A 26,637-nucleotide genomic window follows, 5' to 3' on the forward strand; every position below is an offset into this window, starting at 1 on the left:
TGAAATGAAACCTTATAAAATTGTGCAACACATGCCATGACATGACATTGTGTGCTCTCACAATCTTAGTCTCAGAGAACGAGACTGACTATAGTCAGGCATCCTGAAGAATCTGCTTTAATTTGTGACCTTGTAAATCTAAGTGTTTTTTTTTTGTTTTTTTTTCACAGCAATGTGTTGGCAGCCTGATCCTGTGGAATGAAATAGTGCTGCCTGCTGTATGTGCTGCTTAATTTGTGACCATTCTTTCTTAATGCCACAGTTTACAGTTTAGTGTAATTTTTTTCTAATTAAGAAAATTTAGGGACTAATTAAGTCATTTTAACCACATTTAGAAATGAAATTGAAATCTGTGCCTTTTAAATATATGTTTTCTTACATTTGGTGTACATTCCAGGGCAGTGAACAGATCAGACAATTATTTTTAGAAGCTTTTAATATATGTTTGTAACTGTTATTGTTTAATGTACAATAAAAAAATAATAATGATGCAACTTTCTCACTTAAGCAGTTTTGTTTCAATTGAAAAATGTGTCATCAACAAAAACATCACAAAAAATATCAAATTAAAAATAAAATCTTGAATTATTTTGTAAGGTGTTTTGTTAAAGATATACAGGATTTTGTTTCAACAGCCATATTGTGTCCCAAATAAACAATGGAATTTAATTAAAAAGAAATATATTAGTGGAATATTTACAGAGTTTTAGAGATCTGCACACACCACTCACACCTTGTCCTGCAGCGATAGCATTAATCAGTTTCGGTTTGTATCTAACAATAAATCTATGACATATGTGTCTTAGCACACCCAATTTAAGGCAGATTCCATGAAGAGCTACATCAATGACACGCTGTGGGAAAGAAAAGGGAAAAATAAAGTGATTTTCACTTGATTATTGTGTATTAGAGGTGGTTTAAATCATTAAAAATGAATTCCACAACTTTTGTTCTCAGATTTCTGTGTACCACATTACTAAAGAATAATTTTGAAAGATTTTATAAATGGCATTGTAGGCCAACACTATCTCAAAATCACCATAAAACGACGATTTAGACACCAGGCAGCATACTCACAGCCAGTATACACATACTTATTTCCTTTTTTTAAATATTGCCTATATAGTTAATTTTTTCATATTTATTTATTTATATATTTAAATAAATTTAATCATAGGAAAACATTAACAGATGGGTCAAAATATATTAAAATAAGGATATATTATAATATACAGTTATTTTTTTATTTTAGCAGATCTGATCTTACATATTGACATACCTTAGAAAGTGAATGTCCAATTATGCTGAACACTTTCTGTGTGACAACTATACAGGTTTTACAGTAACCTGGAGCCTCTGCCTGTCTCATAGAGAAAGGAATGGACTGTTAGTGATCAGGTTCAGAAAACTGTTGATATTCATATCAGTGGTGTAACCACTATAAACATGTCCAAAGACAAAGGTTAGTTTTGTGATCGGCTCCTGTACCTGGACACTGTTCTCTCCACACAGGACAGTCACTAACCAGGAAAATGTAAGAGTAGAACAAATCAATTTGAATCACATCATTTACAGAAATAAGCAAATAATTAGAAGAGTTTATTGAAAATATGCAGATCTCCAAATGGGACTTTTCAGTTTATGTTAATGAAAAGGATTTTATATTATATTATCCTTTTGAGTCTTTCATCCTAAATGGATTACACATTTTAAAGAGCTTTTTCAAATGATCTTAAAAACTACAGAAATTTTGATACAATACATTTCCCACAAGTACATTTTCATTCATATACTGGAAAAAAAAAAAAACGCTTATTTTATACTATTTTTGGGCAGAATTTGGAAATTTCATACACATTGACCACTAAGAATTTTTAATTATCTATATAATTCAGATTATTTTTTAATAGTTGTGAAAGTAAATTTCCCCACTTATTGGAACATATATTTTGCATATGTATGTGTGCATTATTTTGTCTGAATCTCACCTGAAAAGAGAAGCAAAAATCCGAGCTGAAAGATGGGTGACATTTTTGTCGCTGAAAAATTAAATTGTGTGGAAATGAAGCCGATGCAGCTCTTTACAAACTTTGAAAGTTTTTAACTGTGGAATGAGTGGCCTCCCACTAACACCAAATGCGTACTGAAAAAGTTCATTACCTTGTCACTCTGTGGCTGCTGACACAGTAAACTGACCAAAGTGTGCTAAAGTGACGGTTTATCACTCCTTGTTTTGTGAAAAAAAAAAAAAAAAAAAAGAAATATATACTTTTTACTGCTGATCATATTTTGTTCTGTGCACAGCTAATTCCATGTGCACCCTAGCCATATCAAGCCACCTGCTTAAAAAGGACACAGTCTCATAAGTCGCAGTAAAATTTAATTGGTGAGGGGGGTGGGGGTGGGGGCGCTTGTGGATCATTTAAAATAATAATGTAATAATAATAATAATGTGAGTAAGTGGTTACAAGCCATATTCATGGATTAAAGAGAAATGCATTGAAAAGGGCTTCACTCTTGTAAGTGTACTATACTCTTACTCTTATTATATTCTCTGCGGTCCGTGAGGTCCATCCCATGCTTCTGGATAGATTTGAAATGGAGTTTGTGATTCAGAACTAAACATCCAACATCACAACCTTCTCATGGCTGCCATTACATCCTCACAGCAATAGTCTGACGTATTTTCTAAAGGATTCCCAGAAGTGTAGATGCGGTTGATGCAGAAAAAGGGGACAAAATACCCAATGATGGCCATAATTTCCAAAGAACTGTTAGTAGACTGGATGAATCAAGCTCATTTTACTCTGGACTCCACACCTTTGCTGAAATTATATCTTAGCTCTTGATATTTAATTATAATATCACTGCAGTTATCCTGGTAAAGGAGTCATGATGTAATTTTACAGCTGTTGACCACTAGAGGTCACACACAACTAGGAATAAATATGATTTAGACACATCTGGAAAGGCCTTCACCACAGGTGAAATCTAGAGAATAATAATAATCTTGGATCGGTGGATCATTTGCAGCACAGTGGAGACACTGACAAGGCTGTTTTTGAGGATTTTTAGACGTCAGGGTCAGGTAGGTTGAGAGTGGTCCATCGCCTAACATAGCCAAAAAAAAAGTTTTCTGTCAGGGACTGCACACTGATGAAGGATTAGAGAATGAAACACACCAGCTGTAACAATGAGCTCCAGTCTTCAAATGTACATCTGCAAGTTGGATCTCCCCAAAGATGGGGTCATTTGGACAATGTGGCACGGAACTTTATTCAGAATTCCCTCCATAGAGAAAAGGCTAAATTGATGAAGGAAGCATTTAAAATCTTCATTGTAATTCATCCAAGGTAAACTGTGTGTGAATGGAAATATGCCATGCTGGCCAACAGACTGATATAGAGGTCCTCCTGAAGAGCTTTGCCTTGTTAACCTCACTCATACTGAAGCTACCAGAAGGATTTGGGGGTTTCCTTCCTATGGTCAAAATTCAAATAGCTCTCAAATAGCTCAGATGAGCTGACAGCTGAAATACGAGTCAAATTGGAGCTGGACCAGAGCTCTTTGAAACATGTCAGATTAGGAAAAAAATGTCATTTTATCCAACATAATTTCTAGGAAATGTATCTTTTTATAGCAAATATTTCTGAGACTTAATATAAGATAATCCACCTGCACAAGGACAGAAATCAAAGAAACCTAAATAAATATCAAATTAATACATAATATGTTAAATATGATTGAAAATGGGGACTCCAGTTGGAAGGGAACTACCAACAATGGCTTTTGAGTTTATAGACCTCAAAAATATGTCAGCATCAACATAGCACTATGGGTCAGAGAGGATTCCATTATTTTCACACAGGTTTAATCCTGTTCGGAGAATCATTGGCTGTTTAATACAGGGAGAAAAGTCTACTTCCAAAATCCAAGAAGCTCAAGAAATGAAGACATCTGATCAATGATCCAGTCAGTGATTAAAATGAAAGTATAACATAAAATGTAAAGCATCATTTACGTCTGTGGAATTAACACTGAATTTTAAACATAGTGAAGTGTGAAGGTATGCAGGACTGGGAAGGTGCTGTGATGTGTGTGTGCGAACGAGCTGACAGCTCTAGGATGAAGTTGCTGTTTGGAGATGCTGGGCAGATGTTCAATTTAGCAGGTCTTTACAGCGCCCTCCATAATTATTAGCACCCCTGATTAAGAAGTGTTCTTTGGCTTCTAATAAATTCTATATATATATTTTTTTAATAATATGGGACAACAATGCAAAAAAGAGAAAAATCTAAGCTTTAATTCATGTGCCTTTATTTGGTGGGGAAAAAAAATCTTTTGAATGAAATCATGTGTGCCACAATTATTGGCGCCCCTGGTGTTAGTACTTTGTACAACCTCCTTTTGCCAACAAGACAGCACTTAATCTTCTCCTATAACTCCTCACAAGATGGGAGAATACAGAAAGTGTGATATTCAACCATTCCTTCCAGAGTCCTGGGTCTTCTCCTATGCACTCTCCTCTTCAGCTCACCCCACAGGTTTTCTGTTTGGTTGAGGTCTGGGGACTGGGATGGCCATGAGAGGAGCTTGATTTTGTTCCTTGTGAACAATTTTTGAGTAGATTTGGTCACATGTTTAGGGTCATTATCTTGCTGAAAGTCCCAGTGACGACCCAGTGATCTTCAGCTTTCGGGCAGAGGTCACCAGATTCTGATTTAAAATGTCCTGATATTTCAAACAGTACATGATCCCATGTCCCTACAAGGTTCCCAGGTCCTTTGGAGTAGAAACAGGCTCACAGCATCACCAATCCTCCCCCATACTTAACAGTGGGCATGAGGTGTTTTTTCTGCGTACTCATCCTTGGTGTTAACAGACGGACTTAGTGTTTGTTACCAAAAAGCTCTATCTTGGTCTCATCTGACCAAAGAAAATCGGTCCCAATTAAAATCCCAGTAGCGCTTGCCAAACTCCACCTGTTTACGCTCATGAGAATAACTCAGAAAAGGCTTTCTCCGTGCATGCCCCCGAACAGCTTAAAAATACTTTTTACTTCTCTTACCATCCTTCTCACTGTGTGTGGTGCAAGATACACTTGCATCCTCTTCCAGGCTTGTTTGTCACAGTTCCAGATGTTTTGAACTTTCTGATGATTGCTCTGACTGTAGATAAGGGCATCTGCAGGTGAGTGACTATTTTCTTGTAATCACTGCCTGATTTATGAAGGTCGACACACATCTGCCTTGAATAGTGTGTTCTCTTGTCTTTCCCATGTTTAAGTGTGAGTAAGAGAAATAGGCCTCTGTGTAACGTCATATTTAAACCCCAGAGAAACAGGAAGTGATGAATTACAAATTAAAGGTTCCTAGATACTTTGATCCACTTTATACACTACAGTAGAAATGACATAAATGTCTCAAATACACTTATTTCCAAGAAATTGTTAAGGGTGCCACTAATTGTGGAACAGGTCATTTTATGGGAAATAAAATTTTTTAATCAGGATTTTTTCTTCATTTTTATCTCTTAAGTTGAAATTTGCTTTTTTCTATTTTTTTTCAGAGTGAGATTATGCTTCTGCAATAAAAAAAAGAATTTATGGCTTTTAACACATTTTAACTAGGGGTCGCAATAATTATGGAAGGCGCTGTAAATCAGCGGCTTGTACTGGGACCTGTCACACTCGATGCGATGAGAGAGAGGGAGGTACACAAAACCATTCTCATTGTATAGGTAAATTAGTAAACGTTAGGGCCAACAAACACTTTATGCAACTACATTTATGGAAAACTTGGGACATTCCTTAAATGGCATTAAAATAATCTGTTAATTCCCAGGAATGTTTATTTAATTGACAAAAGTACAACAATGTGCTCTTTTCATGGATCAATTTGATTTTATTTTATTTCTGAATTTGAAGGGAACGTCTATGATTGATTGTGGGAAGAACACATTTCTAGGCTCTGCGTTTTTAAGGTGTACTTTGTGTTTGAGGGGAAGAAAACGGCAGCTGTTTTTGAATGGCTGACATTTAAATTGTCTGTATGTTTTTATTCACTGTTTTAATTACCACAGAAACTTTTGTTTTGTAGCGCTTCTGGCAATCCAGTTACTGGAGGACATCTCCAACTTAAGTGATCCGATTCAGTAAGAAAGTCAGCATTACACATCTATGGAGAAGGAACAGAGGAATGTTCATTTTGGATTGTGCTTTTCAACATTTAAAATCTCCAGATTCCTCTGCCATGTGGAGGGGGGAAGGGGAGAGAGAGAGAGAGAGAGAGAGAGAGAGAGAGAGAGAGAGAGAGAGAGAGAGAGAGAGATTGTCTAGCACACAGACTGGAGAGCTAGAAAATGGAGAGGGAATATCTTGTGAAGTTTATAGTGTCTTACAATAGTGAACTTCGCCTTTAATGCCTGAAAAATAAAGTTGGGACAGAGGCATGTTTAATAATCTTTTGAAATCATTCAGAAATTGTTGCAGCTTTCCAATTTGAATTTGTCTGTTGACAGTGTTGTCAGATTCTATTTTTTTATATAATGTGTTTTATTTTATATTTATACTTCTACTTGTTATTTTATATTCTATATTTAGTTATACATTAAGTTATGTATTCTATATTTTTATTGTCAGTATATTATTTTACATATACAGTAATACCTTGACTTACGAGTTTAATTACCGAGCTCTTAACCCAATTTGCTCGCATATCAAATAACATGTCCTAATTAAAATAAATTGAAATGTTAATCCGTTCCAGTACGACGGAGTTTTAGGGCCACAGCCTTGAAAAAAAAAACAAGATTCTGAGATTAAAGTCAGAATTCCGAGAACAAAGTCGGAATAATTCTGAGAAAAAAAGTCGGAATAATTCTGAGAAAAAAAGTCGGAATTATTCGCTGTGTGTAATGGAGCAGACACAGTGTAACTGTGGAACGCAATGTGTTGCTTAAGTCATGCTATGGTATAGATTTCAGGAATAAACGCTCTTCTCTTCCACATCAGGACCACAGTGTGATTAGTGTTTAAACCCTGAATCAGTGCACGAACCCAGGGCATGTAGTTTCACGATACAATTAATGATCACGAAAATGATGGATACAGAACGAGTAGAACTCCGGCGCCCACGAGGCTCCATCGCGTTACGGCTCGGACTCGTACAAAAAAACTAAAGCCTTATGCATGAATTATTTATTAAACGCATTCACAGACATGACGCAGCCCCTGACTGAGAGGCATAAAGGCTTTAGTTTTTTGTACGAGTCCGAGCCGTAACACGATGGAGCCTCGTGGGCGCCGGAGTTCTACTCTGTTACACTGTGTCTGCTCCATTACACGCAGCGAATTATTCTGAGATTTGTTCTCAGAATTATTCCGACTTTTTTCTCAGAATTATTCCGACTTTTTTTCTCAGAATTATTCTGACTTTTTTTTCTCAGAATTCTGACTTTAATCTCGGAATCTTGTTTTTTTTTTTTACCGCTGTGGCTCTAAAACTCCGTCGTAGTTCCAGCCCCCCAGAAACCTCCCTTTTTTTAGCTATGTGTTTTTAAATAAGAAAATGTCATTTATAAATAGCAAATAATGTATAAAAAGAATACATAATAAAAGAGAATGTAAAGAAGTGTATTTACCTTGAAGATCAGACAAAGATGCTGGCGGAAGTGGAGGAGATTCGCGGAGATTTTTTGTGCTCTATCGCTTACCTTACTCGCTACACACTTAATGCTACAAGAAACAGCGATACGACAGAGAATGCATGGCAAGGTAACCAAGTGAACTAAACGCTACCAAGTGAACTGGACCACTATGTGGCGGGAAGCGTAGGCTCGCAGCTCGCATCTTAAAGCACAAAATCGACCGAGCAACGGCTCGTATCTCGGAAATTTCGTAAGTTGATTCACTCCTAACTCGCGATTTCAGTGTATTCAGCTATATTTTTCTATTTCTGTTGTCTTTATCTTATTTTTTTATATCTTACTCTTGTTAGAAGAACAGCTACTGGATGCCTTTAATTTCCCTCTGGGATCAATAAAGTGGACTGTGTTAAATGGCAGTTCTCCAAAATCCAAAATCTGATAAGCCCATGTGGCTATTTTTATCACAGTTGCATGATGGTTTCTCATGCTTGCCATATGAGGTCTCAAAGGTCATACTCATCCAACAGTGGATTATAGCTCTGCACTACAGTCTGAGATTTCTCTGAAATATTTCTCATTGTTATGTATGTATGGTGAATGGTAAAACACAGATGGTATCTTTGCAATCTTCCATTGAGATGTTTTTTTTTGACCAGTTTGACAGTTCCCTCATGAGGTTTGGAACCAAGTAGTGAGACAAAACTGATCTTTGCGGCAATGATTGTGCCTTATGTGGGTGCTCTTTTGAAATTTACCTGCTTATAGTGGAATGTAACTTGAATAATCTTAAAAATGTTCAGTCTTATTTGCCTGTCTCAACAGATCTTTTGTACATGTTTAGAGGCATTGCATATTACCAAGGTCACTTAAGGACAGACCTCATGAGGGGATAATCACCCCTTTTAATCTCTCTGTTTATGCCCGTTTTATTCCCCTCATCCACAGAGGAAGATGGAGTGATGTGGCACAGTACATTCCTTCTGCCTCACTTTCCCTCCCCCTCTCCCCCTCACATCTCAGCATGATCACAGATAGCAGCAGCTTTCTCATCTTTGTGTTTGAGTCCTTGAATGAGTCTCAAAATCACTGTATTAATATCTTACACGTACTGTCATTTAATGAGTCATTATCAGACTCAAAGACCTTTGTTAATTTAAGTGAGCTTCAGATTAATTATGTAAAAGAAATCATGCAAATCAGCTCACAGTGATGAGTTTAATCCAGTTGAGCTTGAGCATATGTAGTCACACCACTCCAAGATCAATAAATAGAATTTAATTCTGTGCATACAATATGTACAGTACAGTAAAGTTCCCTTTAACAAGAGCAAAGACTTACCGAAATTCATTTTTACCACAACTTACAATGCAATTCAACACCAGACCAGAGAACATACAGATGAAACTGTAAAAACGTTCATGTTATAATTCATCCAAAATGAGACCAGTAAACTTGTTACAGTTTGCATAATGCTTATTAGCCCCTATTCACTTTCATTAGTTATTAGCAAGCAATTTGGGTCGAAATAGATCCTTAAAAGATAGATGAGTTTTATTGTTACAAAGCTGTCTCTCTTACATATCTAACTCTTGAGGTGGCAGAAAGATTTACCTTAAATTGCAGAATCAACAATAAGTAATTTTATGAAATCTTTATCAAATAAAGAGTGATTTTATGAATGTTAAAATCAAAGAGCTACTGTTAGTGTTAGCTTTACCAAAGCAGCAAACATATACCTTGTCATGAATTTTCATGAAGAATATTAAACAAATTATGTTTGATTCCTAATTATAACTATGGCGCAGCAGGTAGTGTGACTGTCTGTGAGGAGTTTGGTGTGTTCTCCCCGTGTCCACGTGGGTTTCCTCCGGGTGCTCCGTTTTCCTCCCACGGTCCAAAAACACACGCTGATAGGTGGAGTGACTACTCAAAAAAGTGTTCATAGCTGTGAATGTGTGAGTGAATGTGAGTGTGTGTTGCCCTGCAAAGGACTGGTGCCCCCTCCAGGGTGTGTTCCCACTTTGCACCCAATGATTCCGGGTAAGCTCCGGACCCACCACGACCCTGAACTGGATAAGCACTTACAGACAATGAATTAATTGTAACTACAGAAATTAATATCTATAATTCATATTAAGATGAAACAGTTTCTTCAGCAGCCAGAGTGGAGCACATACCAGAAGTAACTAAAATAACTTCTAACCTTTGTTTTTAGATCTTATGCTTGACTGTCGTAGTAAATTTCTATTTATGAACTGATTGTATTGAACTTGTAACTGTTCGTTACAGCTCTGTTTATTTTGTTGTGGGAATTGTATCTTCAATCACAGGAGAGAAGTCAGACAGAAGCACATTCTTAATGCCATTTTGGCTTTGAGAAAAAGAAAACAAAAAACAAAAACAAAACAAACAAAAAATACTCCCTCTCAGAATCTCGACAAATCTGTGATATGTCCAGTTCCTCCTGTCAATAAGCCCTTTTTATAACAAGACTGCCTTCTTAGAGGAAATGCCAGTCAGAGCGTAGCACTTAGTAATCCTGTTGGTGGAATGTAAATTCTTGAACACTGTTGCAATATCAGTGGAAAAAAAGAAACAAAGTGAGAAGTGTTCTGTGCATTTGTTGAATAAAGCCCTTTGGGTTCGTTCAACATCTTGCAAAGAAGTTGCGTCACACTACTTCCACATCAAACTAAATGAGAAGACTGACCATACTTGATATCATTAATCATCGCTTTTTAACTGCGGCTAGATAATCCATTAGGATGTATCAACCCTATGTTCAGTAGTGCTATTTCTGCGTGGACATGTGCTCTCAGGGTAGTGGGAGAATAACTTTGTAAATAGGTCTTTGATCTTGTAAGGCTCCAGTAATGGAGAGGGAACACAGTCCTAAAGCTTTTTCCTCTGAACATCTACATTTGGTTATTAAATCAGAATCTCTTCAACCCGTAAAAACAGACTAAGAAAGCTGGCTCCAGCTGTGTAAGGAATGCATATTTAGACCCATTTCCCCTGATCATCTTCCCTTAGAGGGAGTGATGGAGAAGAGATGGATTTTTCAGATCCCTGCTGAGGCCGTTCACCTGCCTCTGTGAGGTTTGCACCTCTGGCAGTTCGGTGACTCTTGTGCATGGCTACCGACGATGTTCTGTTCCAGGCTGGAGTTGTGTGATGGGCAGCAGTGATGCCATCGCTGTTTCCTGGGAGAGTGCTTTCTCTTCAAGCTTCTCCTGATGTGTTTGTCTTTCTGGCACTCTTCTTTCCCTTACTCTCTTTGTTTCCTGATTAAATTCCTCCTCCTCATATGTTCTCCAGAACGTCACAAGGGACGAATCCTCTCTTCTTTCCGCTGGCTACTCGGATGAAACCATTGTGTTCATCTTCATTGCTCACACAGATCTGTATGTTTTAACAATATAAAAAATGAATGTTATATTTATCACATTCAGTTTCCCAGTTTCAGCCCTTATTTGAGAGTACATTTTTATTGTCTGTACCTTGATAAGCAAAAAAGCATCTGTAGAGAACCCTTGTCCTGTGTATAGTGATAGTTTCGGTTCTATTATATTTGGATCAAATGATTAACCATTTCATAATTACCTAAGTACATTTAGGTGCAAAACAGCAGGACTATGATAAAATTAAATATAAGGGTACAATGTGTTTGTCTGTGTAGTGGTGTTATTGATGGTAAAAGATAACAGTTCACTCACCTGTCCTTCTTTCAAGGTGATTTGCCCCTGCTCCTTACAGCCAATGAAGGTGCGGTTACACCTGAATACCTGGTCACCTGCTCTCACTTGGTGTGCAAAAGATGATGGGAAAAAGCCTATCCTGTCATCGATGACACCCTAAAAATTTAAATTCAAGCAAAGACAAGAATTATTTCACCATACACTTTATTCTTTGAGAAATACTTGTAGAAAAGACAAAAATTATACATTTTTAGATACACTCTGATTCTTGGGAAAGACTCCAAACTAAATCACAAAATATAAAAATTTGCATAAATATTATTTAATATGACTTTAATAATATAACTTATAGAAAACAATAGGCTACAGAATTCAAACAAATATGTACTAAAGACAATTTTATAATCTTAAATATTAAATCATGTATTGGGATTGGCTTAGGGATATCTGTTTTCCTTTTCTCATGTTTCTGCCTTCTCTCAACTGAAAGCAACAGCCAGGATCTCTTAATTATTCCTGCTTCTTGTTCATGATTATTCAGAGCTCTCACCTTCCACCAATCATCATTAGAGTCATCCACCAGAATTATTCGATCGCCAGGTCTAAAGCACAAAGTGTGAAAGATGAAAAGATTAATTTCTTAAGTGTGTATTGCTTTCCTGAATAAAATATCACACATGTCGATTATGTTATGTTAATGAAATCTGGAGATTTTTTGTTTTTTTTTTCTTCTGTGAGAATGTATTTGAATGTCTGCGTGTCTTTGCAGAGGCAAGTATAGCACTCTAATCATTTACAGTCTGTGCTTCTCAGTGTGGTATCAATGAATCTAAAATGAACTTGTGGAAACTGAAGTGTTACTGTGGGACTGAAGTGCAAGAGTGAAGAGGAGGTAAAGGGCTCTCAAGTCAAAGGACTTTCTGCAGTTCTATTAGGAAAATGAAGGTAAAACGAAATGACAGTCAACAATATGACTACAGGCAGCAGCAGTAGTAGTAGTAGAAGTAGTATAAAATAAAACAGCAAAATTAAACAGCTAAAAGAGTCTTCATATAAATATTAAGGATATGCATTAAACTAAATGTTCAATACAGTAGCATGTTTTCTACAACAAAAACCTAAAATGGCTTTTTTTGATAAACCACAACAATTATGTGACAGCTGAAACAGCCTTGTATTAAAGTGTGTCAAGCCAGACTGTGCTACACCAACATCCCAGATGATTTAGTGGGCACATTCATTAAGTCTGACGTTGTTTGTAGTCTCTAATGCTGATGCCAGTAGCAGTTTTTCTTCACTGACACTTAAGAGACATTTACAGAGATCCCACTCACAGAAACCCACAGCTCTGGAAAGTTCAGCGCTTTCTTTACTTTAACAAATCTGACTCTATTCAGGTAATTTATTTTTAAAATCAGTATCTTCTCATAACAAAATGCGCTATGAATCCAATAAATTTTGAATCAGCCTATCCACTGATCTAGATGCTAAAAGAATAGATATTCTAGAGATATAGTTAAGACTTCATATTACATCAATGCTTGGCCTGATGTTGTTTCTCTAAGGGATGTTCATTTCAAACTCACCTCATCTCCAGGTCCTGGCTATCCTGGGGGATGAATCTATATAAAGCCACATAGGTGTTAAGCAACAGGAGATCTTTCCTCAACTCTTTGTCTGGCTGTAAATCAAAAACACACCAGCATTATCACCTGTCTAATTCAGAATCATAAATAAAATTACATTAAATAAAATCTTAAACTAATGGTTTTCCTCTCTTAATTTCACACTGGCCTGGAAAAAGTTTCGTACTCGATTTCTCTAGCACACACAAATAGTCTGTTTTTCTCAGCACTTAGAGCTTTGGCACTTTGTTGCTTCACAAGGACAAATTGTTTGGCAGGAAGTGAGTGTTTGGTTTGGTTAAGACTCAAAGACATAAAACCTAGTCTGTCATGTAGTAAACACTTACCTTACCCACATATGTGTTACTGTGTTTAATCCAGTAAACAGCCCAAATTGGCAACATAAACAGAAACTGGAAAAATCTCAACTCCTATTTCACTCTTTCCCTCTGAAGCGAGAATCATGCACTCACTTGAGTCTGGGAAAGGTCTAGAGATGGCTGCATGTGGGAGGATAAATCCTCCGTCATTGTTTATGGTGTGAATCAGGAAATAGAAGGATGAGAGAAAGGAAGTGGAGGGAACGTAGCAGGTCTGAGACTAACACCCTGGGAAGAGCCAGTCTGGAGCTCTACGCATACGCTTCTCATGACTTTACAGCTCACCATCTGGAGGAAAAATGTGGGAGCTCTAAATGGTATTAAAATATTGATCAAGAAAACACAGATTAATTATTTTAATACATGCATTAGTATGTTTAGAGAAAGTGCTATTCCTTTTACATATTAAAATGTTTAGAGAACATGCAGGAAAGAACTAACAAAGTATTCAGGATCAGCCTTTAATGCAGGTATAGTGAGAGTATAGTTTTTTAGTAAATTAAGTGTAAAAATTCTGACTGCATGCTACATTGCCAAGAATTGTTAAAAGTGTCTCATGAATGATTTCAACCCCTTAAAATCTTCTTAAAAAGCTTGTAGTGACAAAGAAAATCTCCCTCAGTGCAAGAGGAAGACCAAGACTCATACAACAAATACAACATACAACAAAACTGAAGTAAAGCTTAACTGACAGAAATAATGAGTGATGTGTAATGTAACGTGAAAGTAAAATATTAATTACGAAGACGTATGAGGAAGCGGGATAAGTTCAGAATTTCTGTAGAAGTGATAAAGCAACATCCATTTGGGCTAAAATAGCATTCTTGAATGGCCATTCATGATGCTGTTGGTGAAATAAGGCCAAGATGTCAAACAGGGTGCCTAGGGACAGGAGCTGGATTGGGGCAACACCAGATAGAGCAGCAGGAACAGGGGATAGGAGAAAGAAAACCAGACAGGAGTGGGAAAATAAAGGTCCAGGTGGTTAACGGTAAAGTAGGGGGGAAAATTACCCTGCAAAAAGTGCTCCAGGGCTAAGGCAAAAGAACCCAGCAACAGACACAAGGAAGAAAATTAGTATCCAGTCTGGTTTGTGGTTGTCAAGAAACTAGATTTGGGTTAAGAGCATTAAAGCAAGTTCTTGAGAGGTGGGCTATCAAAGAGTTCCTCTCCATCTACATTTCTTCTTTATCCGTTTGAGTGAATGTGAGGCTCTGCATTCCAGAGCACATCTCATTAGAAGCAATGGAGAGAAGTCAACAAGCTGAACTGGGAAGGCCACCAGAGAATGACTCAAAGGCTGACAGCAAGCCAGGATGTATGCACACACACACACACACACACACACACACACACACACACACAATTATATCTGTAAATTGTGGGGACATTACATTAATCTATTGATAAAAATATATATTATTTAATAATTAAATGATAGCTTAACCCTAACTATAACCTTAACCCAACTTTAAAACAAGTCTTCACCAGCTGGTGGTCCCCACAAGGAAGACAAGTCCCCACAGTGAGAATGTGTAAAGGTTTTGGGCCCTACAATGTGATATATTCCTGCTAGACACACAAACACACACACACACACACACAAATGCTGGCTAAAAGAACTGAACAGATTTGGAGGAGGAATATGTGTGGGTGCTGGACTGTATTCATGATCCTGTTGAACAGATGTGCATTTCAGATGCTATGTGCTGTCTCCTCTCACAAGAATAGATGAGACACGATGCTGTTTTTCTCTCAGACCCTTTTGAATCAGCTGACGTAATAAAGAACATCCATATACAGATGCTTATGTATAGGGATGCTCTAAGCTTATAAGTCTACTGTGGATAATCTCACATTTGGAATGGATTGTGCCACATCATCATACTTTGTGATAAGCTTGATCTTACTGTACAAAAGTCATCTTTCATATAAAAAATGTTCAGTCAAAATCACAAAAGAGAGGCCTAAAAAGAACTAAGGTGATGTATGCACACATTTAAAGATGTGATGTATATTCCAACTGGTTGCAGATGTGAACAAAACAGACCTGACTTTAAAGAGAAAAAAAAATCCTGAAAAGAAGGGAATCCCCATTCGACCATATGCTTGTCTCAGCTGTGTTGTCAGATCAACTGAAATGTTCCAATCTCGAGTCCAGCACACTGCCATATTTTTTTGAGGACAGGCAGGATGAAACTAATAACAGCTTAGATTAAGTTAAACATTCAGGTCTAAATTTGTAACACCATATCTTCTCCAATAAATATTCTACTCATAAATTTGGCTGTAAGGACAGTTATGAGAAGAAGAAAATCCTTAAAATAGGGTGAAGTCAATAAAGGGTAAAAAAAATAATATATAAAGGAGCTGACCACAGCTAAAGGTGGGGCAAGCTGCAAACACAGCTATTCCTAAGTTATTTAAAGAGAAGTTTCTCTTCGACTCATGGGAAATAGGATGTCTTGGCATAGGGCCAAACATAGCAGGCCAAACTGACTTCAGAACTGGTTTCAGATCAGTTCTCACACAAGAAGGAATACAGAACATCAGACCTGGATTCCGTTACTAACAAGATCACAGCGAAAGAAAATCAGAAAAACTGATCTGAGATTGGAGAATAACAATAGTGGAGTTGCATTCTATCAAATGTTTAATATATAAAGTGTTAATTAATTAATATATAAAGTTTGTATCTCTAATGGAAAATTGGCTAAATATCGGTGCTTTGTTATGGAACAAAATTTCCCCTGGAAATAAATGCAGTATGTTTCCTTGCATATGTTATGCTATAAATATCCTGGGATTTTTACTGAAATGAAGACCTTACAAACCTTACAAAATTGGGCAACACATGCCCTGACATTGTGTGCTCTCACAATCTTAGTCTCAGACAGCGAGACAGACTACAGTCAGGCATCCTGAAGAATCTGCTTAAATTTTTTGACTTTGAAAAGCTATGCTGATCTCAAGATGCTCTTATTTACGGCCGTGTGTTGGCAGACTGGTCCTGTGGTATGAAATAGTGCCGCCCCCCAACTTTTATCGTATTCTCAACTTGCCCAATCTGTCTCTCACTCCCTCTATTTATAATCCAATTTTCCCTCCAATGTTAGTCATACTTCCAGTTCCCATACACTTTCCTGGGCTTCTGCATCCAGCCCCAGATACGAAGAAAGTCTTATTTAGAGCTTTTGTTCTTTAATTTTTTTGAGGTAATATTTTATTAAATGATAAGAGCTCTAAATAAGGCTGACAAAATCACCTGTGTGAAACAGAGCCCATGATCGGATTCATTTCTGAATCTGTTACAGCACTGCTAGAGAATAAGTCTACTGCCCATCACCAATGACAAAAAAAATGTGCTCCCTGAAAAACCAAACAAAAAATCAACCAAACAAACAAAATAAGTTTTTACATTAATAAGCTTGGAGGGGAACACTAAACATGCGGTTCAGCATATATAACTAAACAGACACCAACAATTGACTAACAACACAGAAGAGAGGCTCTAGCAAGTTGACATAACCAAATGTAAAATTTTTAGACCACTTGCTTTAAATCTAACATAGTTAGGACAGGACATAACTTTCCTAGTTAATTATATCTCTTAGAGCATTTCATTCTCTCTTTCACATTATAAGCTTCCCTATTCAGATTCCTTTCTCTAGACGACAATTTACACATATGAACTCAGGAAAATGTCCAGAGATGTTTAGGTCTGGACATAATCTGCAGTTGCCCTTTCACATGTGTGGCTTAGGCATGGGGCAACGTTAGTGTGGTGGGTACAGGAGGCATTCAGTATGAATTCACTTTGAATTCTTACTGACTTTATTCACACATGACCTGTATATTAACTAGGGGCTTGGCAGGATAAAATCTTTGTAATGTCAAGTACAACTGTTATGAACCTTTTTGTTCACACATACAGCACCTCTGGCTAATTTCTGAAAAAGATCTGTGTTACCATGCATGTCTGAAACGGGCTTCTGCTAACTGAGTTGCTATTTCAGGTATTTTCACCATGCTTTGTGTTAAAACTAACGCTCAGCAGTGTTTCTCAGCTATCCAGATGTGCAGCTCAGTTTGAATGTCAAAAATGGGCACTTACTGGTGAGTCTTCCTCTTTTTTGTCTTCTTCTTGGAAAGTTTCTGTGCCATTCTCCAAAGTAAACACTGCAAGAGTAGAGTATTAACAATTATAAATGTAAATGCATATAGCTTATTTCTAATATGATTATTTTGAGGGTGGCACAGCAGTAAAACAAGAAGTTTCACCATCACTCAGTTCCAGGGGCGTAAGGTTGTGGGTTCAAAACCTGCCTTGGGTCACTGTCTGTGAGGAGACTTGTGTGTTAACCCTGTGTCTTCTTGGGTTTCCTCCCACAGTCCAAAAACCATAAGTTGGACTGACTATTCAAAAGTGTCTATTGGTATTTGAGTGACTGGGTGAATGTGTGATGCCCTGTGATGGACTGGTGACTCAATCCTGCCTTGTGCTGAGTGATTCCCAGTAAGTTTTGGACCCACCACGACACTGAACTTGATAAAGTGTTTACAGAAAAATAATGAATGAATGATTACTTTGAGTTAATTGTTTTACTAGCTTGGTCTAACTGTTCCCTGCTCTAATTAGTTCAGTGCAAAAAGTAAAACTAACAAGAGATATTATATTCTTCATCAAAGCATCAAAGTCATCCTTTTGTCTTTGATCCATCTTATATTTCTTAGTAAAATTGTCATTTTCCCCTCTTTTTGATTGTACAGGAAAATGCCAGTGTTCTGTGGAACAATGGCCATTCAGAGGCAATCAGATAGAATTCAGGACTTGCACCACCTGTGTGTTGAAGAGAGATAAGCTACAGCAGGGCTCCCCACTGCAGTCCTGTCTCTGATGTCCTGGACCTGAGGATATGTATCTCTCCCATTAACACAGCAAAGCCAGCAAAACTGTTGGTGGATGCCAATGGCTAGTTTATGCTTTAGAATCCTTCTGACACTGTGGGACTACATTTAAACAAAACTAATTAAAACACACTTTTAATACTTCTGGAATTATAAATAATGACATTTGCTCTTTAATGGGCTGCACTGCTATTTAAATTTGTAAATGAATAATCAAAAGCATGAACCAAACAATGTTAGACATGACTTTGTATTATGAGTAATGTATAATTATACCATGACATTCTGGCATAGGTGTATCTGTAGTGGCATTTAAATACAGCATGGTTACATGTAACCTGCTAATGGTATATACACTCAGATTGGGCAAAATAAAAAATTGGTACTCATGTTTTGGTAGAAGTCTGTGTGTGAGCCCGCTGTGACAATGTGGTAAAAGGAGTGTCAGAATTAGCCATCACACTTATTAACCTTGTGCTAAACATTGAAGCTGCAGCCAATCAAGGTTTGCTTGGGCCTGGGGAGCCACTCTTACAAATTATGGTGGCACAGATCCTGTTCCTCCATCTCAAGTGCAATGGTGAGCAAAAAAGCAGCATCCTGAAACACTGTGATATAGAAATAGTGTGCTATACAACGTCACAAATATTTGTAGCTTTGTAGGGCCATGACTTAAAGAATGACACAACACCAAAATGACAAACATACCTATTATTATTTAGTGCTGTACAACAGGCAGAAATTGTTCCTATAAATCCTGCTTATATTTATTTATGCATATAAGTACATACTAAACATACATTATGATGAGAGCATGACTGGGATTCATCAGCCTCCAATTTGCCTGTATACACTCATATACACATCTCCATATATACACAAAGTTTATTCTGGAGATGTAGTGGTGTCTTAGTGTTCAATACAGCTTCATCAGTAGCATGTCTTACTTCCATTGGCATCACTATTATTTAATATGTATTTAGCCTAGAATTTTTGTTTATATATTGTCACTATTCAATTTAAATACATTTTTGTTTGATTTTACTTTACTATGTCATTTGAATACAGCTGTACTTCACATTGTGTAAAAATGTAATGAAGAATGTACCGATAAAAATGCTCCAAAATGACTTTGAATAAAATGATTTTACATTAGCTTAAATTAAAAATTTAGTAGTTTTTTTAGTTAATATCTTGGGAAATAGTTTTTCATTGGACAGCGATTATATGTATGCATGGGAAATTTATGTATATTGGTGTTGTCACAATACCAAAATTATGACTTTTACTATCATTTAATTATGACTGTACAAGCTCAGGATGGCTGGTAAAACTGCTGCCATCTGCTTGTCAAGTGTGACGCCACACATGACATTTCTCCATTTCTGGGACCAATCGCGCCTTCGGCCCTGTGTCATAATTTCCTAAGATGTGTTTACTGTTGGAATAATGCTGAATGCCTCAATCAAATATGTGATCTCAGTTCAGGAGTTCAGAACAAGGAACTCAATATTAAAGAAAGCAAACGTGTCTGTAGCAGCACTTTTTGCATTAACAGGTCATTCTGATCTCTGTGAACTGCAGTGTGGGAAGACTGTGTTGCTCCATCTCTGGAGCAGATGAGCTGCGTCGAGGGAACAGTGTCTCCCGGAGATGGAAAAGCCGCGGAGTGAGAGCTGTCTCTCCCACTCATGGTCAGTCCCGGTGTTCTAATGAGTTGTGCTACCAGCGATTCTCTTCTATAACAAGTAGAATATAACTCTATAACTCGCTGGTGCTAGTTGTTGTTTTTTTTTAATAAATCGCTAGAAGTTCTGAAAAGTCGCTAAACTAGCGACAAAGTCATTAAAGAAAGGAGAAGAGACAAAGCACTGCGGGCGCACACTTCTCCGCTGTGGCACTTGTTGGAAATGCCGCGCTTATTTTAAAACACTCCTTCTTAAAGTGTTGTGCCGAATTCAGCACCCCCGCCGCGAGATGCATCCCCGGCATATTTAGTCCTAAGGGAGGTTAATCGACATTTTATGACAAAACGAGCAAAATATCATGTTCATTTCCGTCAAAATAAAAATAAGTCGCCTTTTCCCCAGTAGAAACACTCTAGATGTTGTGATGTAAAAAAGAAAAGGTCGCTTGTAAATAATAAAATGATATAATCTACATGCAACACTGCTTTTTCTGAAGTCAGCTTCGACTTATTCTAAAACAAACGTGTACGTTCATTTTCTGACCACAATGAAACTCCTACATATCCTGTCGCAATTTTTATGGAATATTTAAACACTGGAAATAAATAGGAATATAGGACAAAAGCAGCGAATTGTAAATAAAATTACCACTTCATTACTGTACTTGCTAAAATGTTATATCCATGAAAATGTACACATGCTGCCACTGCCTGAACATGACTGCAATATTAATAGTTGAATTAGAAAGAAACGTACCCAATTTTAATTCTGGCTACATTTCTCTTTTTGCCATGAAACTTATACAGGTATTTTATATTGATCCTATAGGTGTACTGACAAAAACAAACCATATTTGTGTGTACAGAAAGAGAGTTATGATGGGGTGCTTTTTAAGGCAGTCCACCTGCCTGAAAAGGCACCCCCTGCTTAATTCTGGCTACATTACTGTTATAACCATGAAACTTATACAGGTATTTTATATTGATTCTATAGGTGTACTGACAAAAACAAGCCATATTTGTGTGTACAGAAAGACAGTTACAGGGGGATGCTCTTTAAGGCAGTCCATCTGCCTGAAAAGTCACCCCCTCTTAAAAATGCTGTGTGTTTTAAAGTAGAAAGAAATAAGCACTTGATTCAAATAAGATATTTTTTGAAAAATACAACCACACATTTATTTTATAATATAAAAAAAATATATTATGAAAGAAAATGTATTATTTAAACTGCACATGCAAATAAACATTAGAATCTAGAAACAAGTTCAAGAAAACTTGTAGCATAATAATATATTATTTTAATTATTTTATTTTATTTTAATTATTTCAATTATTTTAATGACAATATATACAATAGCATGTTAATAAATAAAAAACACATATTAAAACTATTAAAAACTATTATAACAATCAACAGTTAAACAAATTTTTAATTATCTTAAAGTACTTTTATCTGAAAATGAACACAATACTGTATACATATATACATGCCTTACATTTGCAAATAAACTAACTTTAAAAGATTCAAGTATATTTAACCAAAAAAACATGAGATGTTAGAAAGAAGAGCACCCCTATTTGCATGCTGGATACATGTAGTCTCTATGCAGTGTAGCCAGAATTAAGCAGGGGTGCCTTTTCAGGCAGATGGATTGCCTTAAAAAGCACCCCATCATAACTCTCTTTCTGTACACACAAATATGGTTTGTTTTTGTCAGTACACCTATAGGATCAATATAAAATACCTGTATAAGTTTCATGGCAAAAAGAGAAATGTAGTCAGAATTAAAATTGGGTAGGTTTCTTTCTAATTCAACTATTAATATTGCAGTTATGTTCAGGCAGTGGCAGCATGTGTACATTTTCATGGATATAACATTTTAGCAAGTAACATTTTTTACATCACAACATCTAGAGTGTTTCTACTGGGGAAAAGGCGATTTATTTGTAATTTGACGGAAATGAACATGATATTTTGCCCGTTTTGTCATAAAACGCCGATTAACCTCCCTTAGGACTAAATATGCCGAGGATGCATCTTGCGGCGGGGGTGCTGAATTCGGCACAACACCGGCACTAATTATATGGAGTACTGTACCGTTTTTAATGATAAAGTATTGAGATACTTTTCTCGTATCGGCATACCGCACAACAATAATATACATACAAGTTTCAAGGCTCTGTTTGGCATGTAGAATTTGTACATTTTGTCTAAATCATAACCACTTTAAATTTTTTGTTTACTAACCATTGTCACTGGGTTTCCTAGTGAGTTGGGCATGGCTGCTTTGGGTTGTTGCTTCCTCTGGAACCTGTGCCAGGTCACTGGTCTGGACACATGGGACACAAACACTCATTAGCACTCACTTCCACCATAAATTTTGTTTAGGAGGCAGATCTTCTTATCCACAATTTTCGTAGTCAAACATTTTGTTCCACCTTACCTGTCCATTTACTAGTCCTTGGTTCTTAAATACTGTTCCACCTTCAGAGCTGAAACTAGTGCTATAGGTTTTGAAACGTTTTGAAGCAACTTTAATTCCACTTTCTCCGTTTAAAAAAGACACAATCCAATTGTATTATTCAAACAAGTATTCACAATTTTCGTATTCAAACATTGAGTTCAACCTTAAATGGGTCTGTTTAAGTGTCTTATTTGCATTTTTGTGCAGCTTATTGAATACTCGTTTCTACCTTAAATAGCTATGCGAAGCTAAAGCTAGCATTAGATTTTATAAACAAAACTCGATTTGAAACATATTTATTTCCCATTTCATTCATTTAAAACACACAACAAACTTAAAACACTAACAAATTTTAAAATGGCATTACTGACCCTCAGGTATTATACCGTGGTTTATTGTGACACGGAAAAGTTTAATTTATAATACACTCTGTAGCCCCAAATATATTTTACAAATATTTTAACTTTAAAGTACTGGTTGGAGCTCGATCCCTCCTGAGACAATGTTGGGATAATTTACCTTTTGCTTCTGCATTGACTAAAAGAATGATACAACACCAAATGACAATCATACCTATTATTATTTAGTGCTGTACAACAGGCAGAACTTGTTCCTATAAATCCTGCTTATATTTATTTATGCATATAAGTGCATACTAAACATACATTACGATGAGAGCATGACTGGGATTCATCAGCCTCCAATTTGCCTGTATACACTCATATACACATCTCCATATATACACAAAGTTTAGTCTAGAGATGTAGTGGTGTCTTAGTGTTCAATACAGCTTCATCAGTAGCATGTCTTACTTCCATTGGCATCATTATTATTTAATATGTATTTAGCCTAGAATTTTTGTTTATATATTGTCACAGTTCAATTCAAATACATTTTTGTTTGATTTTACTTTACTACGTCATTTGAATACAGCTGTACTTCACATTGTGTAAAAATGTAATGTAGAATGGACCGATAAAAATGCTCCAAAATGACTTTGAATAAAATGATTTTACATTAACTTAAATTAAAAATGTAGTAGTTTTTTAGTTAATATCTTGGGAAATAGTTTTTCATTGGACAGCGATGATATGTATGCATGAGAAAATGTATGTATATTGGTGTTGTCACAATACCAAAATGATGACTTTCGATATAATACCTACCTAAATATCTCAACACCGATATTGAAATGATATCATGGCAAAAACCTAAAACATCACGAAAAGTAAGGTACTTTATCTACAAGCTGAGGGTGGCTGGTAAAATTGCTGGCATCTGTTTGTTCAGTGTGACGCAAAACAAAACTCGATTTGAAAAACTTTTTATTTCCCATTTCATCCATTTAAAGCACAACAAACTTAAAACACTAACAAATTTTGTGTGTGACGAAAAAGTGACGAGAAGTAGAATTCATATTTCTGGACTTCCTCCATTTAACTTGATGCATGTTAGTCTGACAGAGGACCAATCTCAATTGTTACAATCTGCATTGCATAGCTACATTTCTGGGGAGGTACACGTCAGGCTACAGCATACGGTGTGGCATAGGGTTCACACAGAAGCATAAATTGGCCTTAAGCCATTATTAACGCAAACCGGCAGAAGTCTGTAAAACCACTACTCCAACAACAACAATCTGAGATAGCAGTCACCTTTTGAAAGAACACATTTTAAAGAAATGCACAATATTAGCAATACCAACGCTTTCTGGTATTACAAGTGTAATGTATTTCTAAGTATGGCACAAATGTCCATATACTGTATGTCTCATCTCTTATTTCAAATATGTTACTTTGGACAATTTCCCTGAAGCATGGACCAGCAAACACTGACCTTCTAATTCATTGACACCTTATGGACAGAAATTATATTTTAGATTTAAATTTAGGTTTTGAATTATAATTACATTTCTAAGCAAGAAACACTACTATTCTATTAATCATGTATTGAATGAATCTTTAATATAATTTTAAAACAGATTCTAATCAGAAAGTCTGATTAAATATCCAGTGGAAAGCAGTGTTATAGTCGCACAGGGACTTTTTACATTGTACCACACTAAGATTTGATTCTCCCTGGGGCAGTGGAACTGCAACAGTTTTTCCACCACACAGTCATTTCTTTTTATGTTCTTGTCTCCTTTAGCTGCTGAGAGTGTTTTTCAGGTTAATAGCCTGCTCCTCTCCTTTCTCCTGCAGGGTGTGTTTTCTGTCTCACCCTCTTAACTTTAGTTTTTCCTTTATGGGTAATATTTGCTTTAGAGAGGCCTTATCTGACCATCACTTGAGTCTTGAGGAGTCTGTGTGTCTGTGCAAGTGTGAGTGAGTGCATGTTTGTTACACATACAGACTAAAGGCAATTCCTCTGTATCCACTAGGAACTACTGCCTGCCCTTCAAAAAACAAACAGAAGTAAGGTCTGTTGCATTTAACTTTCAATTAGAAAGAAAAGCCTTTAGAGTGTAGGTGGTTTATTCAAGCATCTATTATTCAGCTATCTATATATATATATATATATACATTACTGGTCAAATGTTTGGACAAGCCCACTCAGACATGTGTGTGTGTGTGTGTGTGTGTGTGTGTGTGTATATAAGATATCTATCTATCTATCTATACTTATGACTCAAAACATCACTGCTGACATGGTGGCATCCAAGACTGCTGATCATTTAAAAAATAAAAGTCCTCTAGTGGTGTCGCCAAAACAACTTATTTTCATTTTTTTATTGATTATTCAGTGATTATATATGAAACGACCTTTTATAACTAAATATATGATAAACCATGCAAATGTGCTATGAAATATTTTGAAAAGAATGAAAAATTAATTTAATGATTATGGCATTCATGCACACTGGCATAATGGCATGCATAATGGCTGAATGCTCTACTTTTTTTATATAATGATTTGTATCAGTCCAAAGTAAAATGTGTCCAACCAGGCCCAAAATCCAATATACAATACAGGATTTATCAAGCTGTCATTAATTGATGCACACAGTTCCCTGGGGTCTTTATGAAACATCTGTTACATGCTTTCCTCAAAATACCTCAAGTGTCATACCGGCACTGTTCAGAAAAACTGGCCTGTGTGCCTGCTCCTTTAAATGAGAATGAGCCACAAGTAAAGCTACCTTCCTCAATAAATACCCTGAGTGTAATTACCACAGTTTTAGTTTTCTCTTGGATCAGCATTAAGGGCGCAATGTTTAACACCATGGAACCTTCACACCGCGTCTGATGCATTATTTGTCTCAGCACTCTGAAATCAGGGGAAGACGCCTGGATGTTTGGATCTTTGAAAGTTCAGGTTTTGAAGTTTCATAAGTAGAGGACTTACTGTACTTTAATTTCTCTGTACCCATTATATTTGTTTTGCTCTGTTTAATTTTCACCCTCTCACACAACGTGACTGGAGAGACATAAAAAGGAGGCAGGACAATTCTTAAGTTTCTCTCCACCATGTAAGGAGCAGCACAACATCCAAACGACCTATGTTTTATCCCATGTTTTCTGATTTTGGCAAACCAGTTTGTGGTCATATCTGTGGGGCTGCAGATCACAAAATGAATGTGCTAATGCACTGAAAAAGTTACTTTAAATTCTGTTGTGTCCACTCTTATCAGTTGAGTTCTTTGAATACTTTGTAATTGACACTTACAGAGTTTCTTGGAGGTGAGTCTGAGCCACTGGCCCTCTTGGTCTTCTGGGCTAGAGATGTACCAAACCGTAGGGTCTCATAAACCGGGTCCACTTTACTACCACAAGCTGGAATAGAAGAAAAATTAGTAAATCACAATCTTCTTCAATTAGAACTCTTATCAGTATCCTACTCAGGATGATCTCTTCATCTACTCATAGAGTATTAATATAAATGTACATTTCCTTAGAATAAAGATTTATGAAAATGACAAGACTGAACCTAATAATAAGTCTGTATTGTAAGATTGTTTAATCAAACAGTAAACACATTAAATATCCAAAATATTTTGGAGTAATGATAAATATCTTCTGCTGGTCAAGGGAACAAATTCTCACTTACCAATGGGCATGACTTCTTTAATGCAGCCAAACTGCTCCTGGATAAGCAAAGGGGAGCTTTGGTATCTCCTAAATCCTTTTGGCTACACACACACACAAAAAAAAAAATAAAATAAAATAATAAACAACATCAGTACCCTTCTTTTTTTAAAAAAGTTAACAAAAGCTTCAAGTCACCATG

General features: G+C 36.5%; 1 protein-coding gene and 1 long non-coding RNA gene across 3 annotated transcripts in view; both read right to left on the minus strand.

Moving 5' to 3' along the window:
* Nucleotides 1-493: 493 nt before the first annotated feature.
* LOC136688471 (uncharacterized) lies at nucleotides 494-2,100 on the minus strand. Its single transcript, XR_010801168.1, has 4 exons — nucleotides 1,989-2,100; nucleotides 1,489-1,520; nucleotides 1,280-1,360; nucleotides 494-854 (listed from the first exon to the last, which is right to left on the minus strand). It is a non-coding gene; the product is annotated as an uncharacterized lncRNA (long non-coding RNA).
* Nucleotides 2,101-8,953: 6,853 nt separating this feature from the next.
* The window catches only part of stac (SH3 and cysteine rich domain), a 63,895-nt gene continuing 46,211 nt past the window's right edge, over nucleotides 8,954-26,637 (minus strand). For both annotated transcript variants that reach the window (XM_066682205.1, XM_066682201.1), the window contains 8 exons: nucleotides 26,458-26,539; nucleotides 26,077-26,183; nucleotides 22,194-22,275; nucleotides 17,465-17,529; nucleotides 12,932-13,026; nucleotides 11,896-11,947; nucleotides 11,364-11,501; nucleotides 8,954-11,049 (listed from right to left, as the gene is read on the minus strand). In XM_066682205.1, coding sequence (XP_066538302.1) covers nucleotides 10,951-11,049; nucleotides 11,364-11,501; nucleotides 11,896-11,947; nucleotides 12,932-13,026; nucleotides 17,465-17,529; nucleotides 22,194-22,275; nucleotides 26,077-26,183; nucleotides 26,458-26,539 — 720 coding nt within the window. In that variant the 3' untranslated portion in view covers nucleotides 8,954-10,950. The remainder of the gene's footprint in view (nucleotides 11,050-11,363; nucleotides 11,502-11,895; nucleotides 11,948-12,931; nucleotides 13,027-17,464; nucleotides 17,530-22,193; nucleotides 22,276-26,076; nucleotides 26,184-26,457; nucleotides 26,540-26,637) is intronic.

Source organism: Hoplias malabaricus, chromosome 1 (assembly GCF_029633855.1).
Source record: "Hoplias malabaricus isolate fHopMal1 chromosome 1, fHopMal1.hap1, whole genome shotgun sequence".
Classification (NCBI taxonomy): Eukaryota; Metazoa; Chordata; class Actinopteri; order Characiformes; family Erythrinidae; genus Hoplias; species Hoplias malabaricus.